The following is a 12299-nucleotide window of genomic DNA, read 5'->3' as shown; positions in this document are numbered from 1 at the left end:
AAGATACGTTTATGTGACATTTTAAATAGTAAAAGTCTTCATTATCTTTTTTATTGGAATATCTAAAATATGTATATATGTGCTTATCGAAATTTTATATTTTGGTAGTCGACTAATGTTCAAACTGTTATGAGCAATTGTGTCACTTCCTACTATTGTTTTTAGGCTTATAGTATAATGTTTAACTTTATCATGTAGAATGATTATGTTCAGATATAAATCACCCTTAGAATAATAAAATAGTCGTGGAATATAGTAACTGTCAGAAAACTAGTATGTCTATAACTAATAGTTATCGCGTTTTTCTCCTAATAAGTATTAAGAATATTTTTTATAGAAAACAAGATTACTGGGTTTTATTGATTAAGCGAATAGCGATTTATAAATAATAGTAGTACTATTACCAAGAAAATAAACTAGCAAGGTACTGTTCTTCTTCAACTTTTATTAATTTTTAACAGTCTCTATCAGAAGACACTTCCTATCATGAAAATTATGCCTTTTATGTACATAGCTTTCAATTCATAAAAGTCTTGAACTTTAATTTTGAAACAGCAAATTTGATTCCATCACCAAATCCATCCTTCTTAAGTAATCTGCTTTCAGCAATAGTCATGTTCAAATATAGGAGAATTTTATTCATTTAATTGGAGTTTTCATACTTTTTAGTACGAATTCATTATGAACAGGAATCGAAGTCATATTCAAGAATTCATACTTTTATTTATATATTTCATCATTTATAGAGTGTCATTCATATCAAAAATAATGTAAGAATTTTGCTATCTGATATTGAGATTTGACAAAGAGTTTTTGAGTATATGGGTGAATTCAAGAATGCGGCCAAAACCAAACACATACAAGGTATGAATTGCAAGGAAAAACAGTTTACTTTGTTTTTAGAATTTTTATTCCTCAGCTTACACAATGTAGTTAGGCGTTGCTAGAGCAATCATAAGGATATAGTAAGTAAAGTTTTCATTGGCATTCCCATTTATGCCGTTCTGATATCACTATGAAGTCATAATCGGAATGATTACCTGTTCTTTTCAATTTTTCGAATTATTATTGGGACTATGTAGAAGAAATATTGATACTACGTTTTCGGCAATAATTTTGAAAACCGAAGAGGAATTTAATCCCTAAAGCTAAGATATCCTATTTTTCAACAATAACAACCACAACACTAGTAATTATCTGAACAGACAACGAAACCCATGCAGATGATCAAATGAGCACGAAAAGGAGAGCCTTACTAAAAAATTACATATCAGTAATTCAATAACAAGTGGAAGAAAACAGCAGCATCTGTTTTTCTTTGATTCATATTCACACATGTATACCGATATTTTAATTGGAACACCCCAATAGAATGTTATCTGTAGAAGATGCGGTATTTTGAGAATGAACGTAATTGCTATCAACAATCCCCAGATATAGAATGATGGATAATTCCTTCCAAAGAGGGAATAACATCCACAACACATTAACGATCATTGGTTAGAGAGAAGTCCTTCCCTATTTTTCTGCGATTTAGGTAAGGTGCGAAGCTTCACTTGATCCACAGTGATGTAAATGGTATGATCAAACAGAAAGTATTGTACCAAGCAAAAGTAACAACTGAGTATCTTCCACCAGCTACTTGCCCTTTTCTTCTTTCCTACCATCTTCCAATGCGTTCGCTTCTTCCTCCATTCTCTCAGTATTGTTCTATCTTGATGCAATATCTTGCAGAAGACCCTATTTACAGGAGATGGCCAGCATACGAAGTGTATAAGACAATGGCTCGAGAAACAACTTGGCATATTATTTCTTTTTCCGCAACTCCCCTACCCGATTTTTTATCACAGACAATAACGCAGAGAAGTCTCTATTCGCTTTTTGTCTCGAGGCGAGTAGTTCTACTGAAGATCTTTGCTTCTGCGTGGTGTTCTGGCTTGCAAGGAATACTGCCGCTTCTCTTCCGAGTACGTCTGTGTAGAACATTCAGGGGGGACTCTGCTGGGAATACACTGACTGGCACTTTTACCCAAAAACCGTAAATCTATTAATAATCATATTCTCTCGGCGATAATTTCAATTACCGAATGTTTGTCCATAGACTTATCTGTTCTATTAGGAGAGGGAAGCCAGTGCGTGCATTAAACTGAGAGAGCTGTTTGTGTTGATAAGCTCTTTGGTTTCTTTTTCTAGCCAAGTACTTAGTACTTACTCGATCTCACATAACCTCTTATTACAATGGGGAGGGGGGAGTGTGTTGAAATAGGAGATACACATACAATCTTACTACGTTTGATTATTCACTGAGTATGCAAGATCGATATTAATAAATCAACTATCCCTTACGTTACGTAAACGGAAGTAAAAAATAAACCGTATAGCTCTACACTTCTTTATTTTTAAGAGCTCAAGCTCCAGTTGATGGATAACTGGAGAGCTTCTACATATCTTCTCTACTCCCCCCCAATGAAACATAACCTTCAATAAAAACTTCGACTGAAAAGCCACCTTGCAAGAATATTATCCCACTTTAATACTCCAAATATAGCTTAGATAACTTTTCATAACATATTACAAACATCCTAAAAATAGAAGGTGAAATTTGATATGGCATTAACGGTTAAATCTTGTGAATATGTGGGATGACCATTAAACAGCAATATAATAGTTCATCAGGATGGGGAGACATAGAAATCGAGGTAGTTCACTGTAGTTTTATTACGCAAGAAAAGGTAGAAAGTATAAATCATTTTTTTTTTGAAAATTTACTAGTTTATCAAAATACCTGATAAATGCAATAGATGTAATTTACATTAACACACTAGTGTGTTGGGTTCAATTCATTTTAGATCAATTTTTTGATTTAGATTGGTCAAGATATCATATATTTATTATTGCAAAGCACCAAAAAAAATAAGTGGGTGGTAATATTTCGATATTATAAAGTTGAATTATACCCTTCCTAAGCATATGAATCGCTAGAAAAGTAATTTTATGATCTGAAGGATAGAAGATTTTCTATATACGAGAACTGCCATTTTTCTTAATGGTGGCACCTCTTAAATTAATTTGACAATTTTCTAGTAACATGTAAGTTATTTTTTTGAGGCAAAAACCTCTGAGTTCTTTTACTACCAAAATTAAAATATTCTCGTTACTGAAAATCGGCACATTCTGAATTATGCTTACATAGTACCCACAAATATGACCACCCACATACTATGCAAACTAATTACCTTGGATCAATGCATCTTCAAAACGAGCTAGAGAATTACAATTTTCTGGTCAAGTAGTACGTAATAGGCATTTACATGTGTAAGATAATAGAGCAAAAATCACTAATCCAGTGCGAGTAATAAAACCAAAGTAGAATAGTAATTTATACATGTTCTATCATCAGAATACCAATATCTATATCAAACCCCTTAGCCAAGTCAGTCTAAAAAACTAAATACATTGAATAAATCACTCATGTGTTTTATCTGTTGTATGTGTACGAGAAATTGCTTAAGCCATTTCTTTTTTTGTATACTATCTCTCATTTCTCTTTCAATCCTTCAAGCGCGTATCTTATCAGGTGTACGCAAGAGTTACCATACACTGAGGAAGATGTATTAGCAACCTATTTTAGATAAATCCCACATAACCATACCTTGATCCGTGGGATATATTGTATTCTAATCAATCAAACTGTTAAGTTATTGAATTGGAATACAATAAACACTGATAAGCATTAGAATATGGTTTCGTACTAACCAGCGTTATACCATTTTTAATGTTTTGTTTCTTTTTTCTTTCTATCATAACAATCCAGAAAAAAAGAACATGAAGTACAGAAAAAATTTGTTCAATTTATGGAGGTTGAACGTTTGTGTGTAAATACAATCAAAGGTCCCCACCAATCAGTACACTATGGCCGAGCCATTTTAAACTACTACGTAGCATAGACAGACTTTTTATCTGTATTTGTTTGATTGGTAAATAAGAACTACATAAGTTTCTTAGTTAGTTTTACATTACTGAAACCAGCTATTTCATTTTTTTTCCACCGACCTTTTTTTCTAGCTAATGTTCTCATATTGAACTTCAATTCTAGTTTCGTGTGTTTCTTTTTCTGGGTATATCCCCCACAAAATTCTTTATTGTAACGACAATGATTAATTGTAGAACATGAAAAAGGTAACTCAAAAGGGGAAAGCTATAGGGATTCGCCGCAGTTCAATATTAGTGTACAGAGAGAATCACACAATGCTATCCACATATTAAGAAAGCAATCATTGAGATCTTATAATAATGTTTTATTTTTAGAACTCAGTTTTTGTTAGTTTATATTTACATTCAGACCAGAAGAAGTAATTAGCATATCAACAAGGCATAAGAAATACAATCACAGGTATAGTTCACATTTCCTTTCTCTCTTTTATGTGATCAAAAAGAATAGCTAACTCAAGAAGCCAGTACTACTCAGATGTAAAATAAATGGTTCTATCGATATAATAACGCTGGCTAAGCAATAAACACTCTTTCACTAGTTCAGAAAATCGTTTGCTGATTACAGAACTGTTGTTCTATTGGTCTCAATCTTTATGGCGTTTGAAATGTGAGGTTTGCTTCAATTTACAATTATTATGAGTACAAATTCTAAATGTCGCATGTTACCATAATAACATTATTAAAATCCTTGAAGTTATTTTAATACATTCTGGAACATAAGAAAGGCATCTTTTTATGGTGCTTTACGTCTGTCCATTAAACTCACTAGATAGATATGTAGCCATTGAAAATTACAGGCTTCTACAGGTATGAACCACATGGATGTAAGTCACAAAACAAAACTTGAGATTGAAACACTCTAAATTATTTCGCAGAGATCTATTACTCCAGTGATGTAAACTCTGTAATCCAATCAAGGTCTCGATCGCATTCCAACAATAAAATTTATCTTGTTTTTGAGGTTCTCTAAAAGCACTATGTATAAGGGCTATGGACACTTTAGAGCATCATATAATAAACATATGACATCATATAAGTAACAAAAGCTAAAAATATAAAATACATGTAACCGAATAAGCAAAATCGTAGAGCTTTGCATGCAACCCTCATTACTACATCTTCTTTTTATCGAGTAGCCCCCCCCCCATCTTTTCTCCATCCGTCAGCAATAATACGGATACCATCGCGCAGCTCCCCTTCCTAATTGAGAAAGTTTTGCACAACATGACACATTCGAGAAGTAAATATGCAAAAAGAAATGCCATGCCCATTTCCATTCATGATTCGAGGGTCTTACATCTTTTCGAATTAGACGACAGTTAACCCAAAAATTTCCCATCGCGATAGGCTTGTCTTAGCTTTGGCCCTCGGAAGTATATGAAGCAGAGAGTAAGAGCACCGAGGCCGGAAATAATTCTCCACTGTATGTGTAAATTCCGACAGTGAAACCAACGCAGAGAAACAAAGTGTTTCATTTCTTGCAAATATTCCTCGCGGACATTTCTGTGTAATTGATCAAGTTTCTGTAAATTATGAGGAAAAAATAGAAAATCGTCGAAACTTTGACCCCAGATGTGGTAAGCTTACAAGTCCACTCTCTGTAACGAACGTTTCTGTGAACAACATGAAAACCACGGAAAAACTATTTTGGTTTGAAATTGCTTTTTCATTTTTATTTAGCGTTTTCTGGTTGTGGCCAGAGAAGACTAGGAAGAAAAATACATTATGTCAGTGAGAAACTCGCACACTGCTGATAGGAAATGATGAAATAATCATTTTCTGAAAACGGATCCCGAAGTATGTTCCGGATCTAATACACCCCTGTACAACCCATCCCGAAGCTCGAACGAGATCTCGTATGCGTCAGGCGTTAGTGTCTATGGGTCCCTTCAACCCAGATACGAAGGATATTCCATATACATTCATTTGTGGTCCCCCTAAATTGTAGGACCAGTTAGTATAGAACTTCTTTCTGCATCAGATTCTACACCTTCATAGATCTATGACTTGCATTTTTCACTAGCCTTTTATTTTTTTCACAGAATTCATATTCTGCAAACATACTGCCTGAGTTTTCTTCGAGTTACTTGTATAGCCGTTCTACTCAGACATAGTAGCTCCTCTCATTTCTTTCTTTTTCTTCCTCCCAAGGAGAGGAATACCACTATTTTGCCAGGTTCTTCAGCGTTCTATAATCCGATCGGTAATGTTGTGCCCGATAGGATTTTAGGGATTTTACAAAATGAATTACAAAACAAAACAAAATTCACTCATAGTCTCAAAACTTTCAAGATAGAAGAAAATCAATACACCCTTGTGATAATTATTTTTTTACAGTCAAGTGGGATTAATTAAACACCAATTTTCATGTTCAATTATTTCTTTCTGTATTAGATATTATAAGGTATTTCTTTTTTTTTCTTTTAGAAAAATTGATATGAATAATAGAAAAGAAAAAAAAATTATACTCAGCGATTCACGAAAAAATTTCTGTTACCATGATAAAACGATTATTTTATTCAATCAGGATTCTACTATATTCTTAATGTAGATGAACATTACTGTAAAGCTTAGAAGATTCTAAAAAAAAATTTCTACTACTGACAAATAAGGAAGAGATTGGGTAAATAGTGGTTCAATTTTGTTGTTTTATCTGGACGAAGCTTAACCTCCACTATCGCACTGAATAAATGAGGTAAGAATTAAGGAGGACAAGAAAGTTCAGAAGATGCTCATCTTGTATTATTTCTACTCTTCATTTTTGGTTTTTTTGATCCCTGGCTGCATTGCTTTACCATCGATTTTTTTTTTCCATCTAATTTTCACTGTGGAAGAAGCATATGAAATTCCCCTACAACACGTCTGATTCTAATATATAACCATTCAAATAGAGATAGAAATTCTCTTACCCACTCTTTAGAACAAAGTTCATTGGAATGAGTTTTTGCTCTCTCTTTTAAAATAAAAACCTCTAATCAATCCTTTATTTCTTTCTTCAAAAACTCTACTTTTGAATTGACAAGTATTTATAAAAATCCAACGTTTTTTATTTTCTGGTAAAAGTATCAGCTTTAGAATACACCAAACATAAATACGATATAAAGGTTGAAAAGAACTATCTTTACATATTTCTTACCCTTTACTTTGGTATTTGGTTCAATAAAAACTGAAAAACAAACTAATAGAAATATCCTATTTTTATAAGGTGAATAAATTTTAGTGACTGAATATAAGGTTCGAAAGACTGGCCAATTCCACATATCATAAGGATTTGATATAAAAGTGTGAACTAAGAAGTTTTTCAATTTCAGAAGTGGTCTTTGGACATTACAATCATTAAAGTTTTCATTTTATTCAAGTTTTCACTTAGAAGTTTTCCTGATAGCTAAAAGAAAATACAAAAGTAATCTACAATTTATCATTTGATAAACCACTTAGTTTTTGTAACACTATAAAGAAGTGATTATTTATTGATTAACAATAATTTTTGTGGTCCAACTAAGGAGAAAAAAAATGTTGCTCAACTGGACCATAACCTTATTGTGGACATTGCTATTGTCCAGGGTTACTGCACAGCTTGTAGTAACTACGACAATTCCGATACCACAAGCAGTAACGTTCCCTACACCTGTGGCGGTTGGTACCGGGGGTGATGTTACGTTTGAAGGATCAGGTCCTTACACTTTTAACGACAAGGTCTATATCATGAAAAATGGTAAGCTAACGATTCATAATCCTCAAAGTGGTAGTCTGTTGAACATAAGTATAACAGGTGATACGATCAACAATGGACAAGTTTCTGTGCTTAATGATGGAACTACTAACGCCAGAATTAAAATTACTGGTGACAGTATCCTGAATACAGGTACATTGTTATTGCAAAATAACGACGCCGCTGCTATTGTCAACCACGACCTTTCTATAGTTTTATCGCCAAAGGATTCTATCCTTAATACTGGTACTTTGACCTTATACCAAGCGGGTGGTGTTGATATCACTACTGGTGACATTACGAATAATGGTGTTCTAAACGTGTATGGTACTGCGTTGAGAATTCATCAACCTATTGTAGGCAACGGTAATATTAATTTGTTTAGTGGCTTTCTTATTTTAGGTTTTGATCAGACGGAAAGTAATATTCTACAAAACATTACTATAGGTTTCGGCTCTCTTATGCTTTTTGATACTAGAGGCAACACAACACCTCGTTTAGTTACTATCAACTTGGCATCTTTTGATCCCAACAATTTTTTGGGTTTCACTGATCCAAACTTTACTTATACTTATGATGGAAATGTATTAAACCTAGTCTCTAACCAAGTTACAGTTAAGGTTTACATTGGCCCAGGCTATGATATTAACAGTTTTATCAAACTGGATAGTACACAACAAGAATACCTTGGTACTAACTATATCATTTCAGCAATATATTATGGTGCTCAGCCCCCTACAACGAGGACATTTCAACCTCTTCCATCACCATACAACACTACAATATACACTCTTGATGTCACTGAGGAATTTACTGTTTCATACATTGCGACCAGTGATAAAGGAGGATTTCCTACAACTATAAGGACCTCAATACCATGGAGTACACCAATCTCTTCACCTTATACAACGTTCACCATTCATGACTCCACTACTGAATCATATGTGGTATCTTACTTCTCAACTGTAAACGCAAAGGGTGGCCCACTAATTAGTTCAACAACCTACCCTGTTTTGCACGCCCCTTACACTACTACAATAACAGAGAAAGGTGTCACACACGAAGTATATTACTCTTTTACTGATATACTCAAAGGTAACTCCCATTCCACTTCTACATTTATTTCTACCATTATCCCACCTTTCCCAAAACCAACAACTTTTACATCCTTTTCTGGCAACTATGAATATATTGGTGTAGTCACCTACTACAGCACCGTGAATGCTCAAGGTGGCACTTACACGGCTTCATCAACTAAAACAATCTCAACAATCACATTAACCCAGTATAAGGTCCCACCAGTTACCACAGTTACTATTAGCAATTCGCAATACTCTGAGGTGGATGTTATTTCTTACTACCTAACCCAAGACTCCAACAGGAAGGTCTTTACCGCGAGTACTACTATCTCTTCATCTAGAGCCTATATTACTCCACCTCCACTGACAAGCAAAACTGTTGATTCCAATGGAGTCACTATTTGGGCTATTATTTCCTATTATACGAGTGCAAAAGATGGACAAATTATTTTTACGAGTGGAAGTAGCGTCTATTCACCACCACCATTAAAGACAATTACAGTACTTGGGGATCACTATGTTGAAGAAGATGTGTACTCTTATTTTATTACAGTTAATGGGCAAGGTCAAATAATAACTGACAGTACAGAGATCAGCTCCAGTGTGTCTCACGACCCAGCACCTTCTGGCAGTACGATCACCAAGGATCTTGGTAATGGTATAACAGAGTATGATGTTGTGAGTTACTGGACGACTGTTGATGAGAACGGCAAGTTCATCACTACCAGTTCTGTTGCAGTCTACTCTCCTCCACCCATTTCTACCGTCACTATCAAGAGTGATCACTACGAGGAGGAGGATGTGTACTCGTACTTTATTACTGTTGACTCTGAAGGTAACATTATCACTGACAGTAAACTGATCAGCTCCAGTGTGTCTCATGACCCAGCACCTTCTGGCAGTACGATCACCAAGGATCTTGGTAATGGTATAACAGAGTATGATGTTGTGAGTTACTGGACGACTGTTGATGAGAACGGCAAGTTCATCACTACCAGTTCTGTTGCAGTCTACTCTCCTCCACCCATTTCTACCGTCACTATCAAGAGTGATCACTACGAGGAGGAGGATGTGTACTCGTACTTTATTACTGTTGACTCTGAAGGTAACATTATCACTGACAGTAAACTGATCAGCTCCAGTGTGTCTCATGACCCAGCACCTTCTGGCAGTACGATCACCAAGGATCTTGGTAATGGTATAACAGAGTATGATGTTGTGAGTTACTGGACGACTGTTGATGAGAACGGCAAGTTCATCACTACCAGTTCTGTTGCAGTCTACTCTCCTCCACCCATTTCTACCGTCACTATCAAGAGTGATCACTACGAGGAGGAGGATGTGTACTCGTACTTTATTACTGTTGACTCTGAAGGTAACATTATCACTGACAGTAAACTGATCAGCTCCAGTGTGTCTCATGACCCAGCACCTTCTGGCAGTACGATCACCAAGGATCTTGGTAATGGTATAACAGAGTATGATGTTGTGAGTTACTGGACGACTGTTGATGAGAACGGCAAGTTCATCACTACCAGTTCTGTTGCAGTCTACTCTCCTCCACCCATTTCTACCGTCACTATCAAGAGTGATCACTACGAGGAGGAGGATGTGTACTCGTACTTTATTACTGTTGACTCTGAAGGTAACATTATCACTGACAGTAAACTGATCAGCTCCAGTGTGTCTCATGACCCAGCACCTTCTGGCAGTACGATCACCAAGGATCTTGGTAATGGTATAACAGAGTATGATGTTGTGAGTTACTGGACGACTGTTGATGAGAACGGCAAGTTCATCACTACCAGTTCTGTTGCAGTCTACTCTCCTCCACCCATTTCTACCGTCACTATCAAGAGTGATCACTACGAGGAGGAGGATGTGTACTCGTACTTTATTACTGTTGACTCTGAAGGTAACATTATCACTGACAGTAGAGTCATTAGCTCCAGTATCATTGATGATGGTAAGGACAAGACCACAGTCACCACTGACAAGGATGGTGTTGTTCACACAGACATTATCTCGCACATCACCACCACTGACTCTGACGGTAAGCCAACGACTATCTTGACCACCTACCCATCTCCAAGCGACGATGGTAAGGACAAGACCACAGTCACCACTGACAAGGATGGTGTTGTTCACACAGACATTATCTCGCACATCACCACCACTGACTCTGACGGTAAGCCAACGACTATCTTGACCACCTACCCATCTCCAAGCGACGATGGTAAGGACAAGACCACAGTCACCACTGACAAGGATGGTGTTGTTCACACAGACATTATCTCGCACATCACCACCACTGACTCTGACGGTAAGCCAACGACTATCTTGACCACCTACCCATCTCCAAGCGACGATGGTAAGGACAAGACCACAGTCACCACTGACAAGGATGGTGTTGTTCACACAGACATTATCTCGCACATCACCACCACTGACTCTGACGGTAAGCCAACGACTATCTTGACCACCTACCCATCTCCAAGCGACGATGGTAAGGACAAGACCACAGTCACCACTGACAAGGATGGTGTTGTTCACACAGACATTATCTCGCACATCACCACCACTGACTCTGACGGTAAGCCAACGACTATCTTGACCACCTACCCATCTCCAAGCGACGATGGTAAGGACAAGACCACAGTCACCACTGACAAGGATGGTGTTGTTCACACAGACATTATCTCGCACATCACCACCACTGACTCTGACGGTAAGCCAACGACTATCTTGACCACCTACCCATCTCCAAGCGACGATGGTAAGGACAAGACCACAGTCACCACTGACAAGGATGGTGTTGTTCACACAGACATTATCTCGCACATCACCACCACTGACTCTGACGGTAAGCCAACGACTATCTTGACCACCTACCCATCTCCAAGCGACGATGGTAAGGACAAGACCACAGTCACCACTGACAAGGATGGTGTTGTTCACACAGACATTATCTCGCACATCACCACCACTGACTCTGACGGTAAGCCAACGACTATCTTGACCACCTACCCATCTCCAAGCGACGATGGTAAGGACAAGACCACAGTCACCACTGACAAGGATGGTGTTGTTCACACAGACATTATCTCGCACATCACCACCACTGACTCTGACGGTAAGCCAACGACTATCTTGACCACCTACCCATCTCCAAGCGACGATGGTAAGGACAAGACCACAGTCACCACTGACAAGGATGGTGTTGTTCACACAGACATTATCTCGCACATCACCACCACTGACTCTGACGGTAAGCCAACGACTATCTTGACCACCTACCCATCTCCAAGCGACGATGGTAAGGACAAGACCACAGTCACCACTGACAAGGATGGTGTTGTTCACACAGACATTATCTCGCACATCACCACCACTGACTCTGACGGTAAGCCAACGACTATCTTGACCACCTACCCATCTCCAAGCGACGATGGTAAGGACAAGACCACAGTCACCACTGACAAGGATGGTGTTGTTCACACAGACATTATCTCGCA

The 12299-nt window shown here is 37.2% G+C and overlaps 1 pseudogene across 1 annotated transcript in view; it reads left to right on the top strand.

Annotated features, from left to right (window-relative positions):
• The first annotated feature begins 7506 nt into the window (after positions 1–7506).
• The window catches only part of GVI51_J04983, a 29588-nt pseudogene continuing 24795 nt past the window's right edge, over positions 7507–12299 (top strand). The window contains exon 1 of the mRNA in view: positions 7507–12299. This exon is cut by the window's right edge and continues 24795 nt beyond it. Within this exon, the coding sequence occupies positions 7507–12299 (4793 nt within the window).

This window comes from Nakaseomyces glabratus, chromosome J (genome assembly GCF_010111755.1).
Source record: "Nakaseomyces glabratus chromosome J, complete sequence".
In the NCBI taxonomy this organism is placed as follows: Eukaryota; Fungi; Ascomycota; class Saccharomycetes; order Saccharomycetales; family Saccharomycetaceae; genus Nakaseomyces; species Nakaseomyces glabratus.
This window is presented reverse-complemented; position numbering and strand designations above follow the sequence as displayed.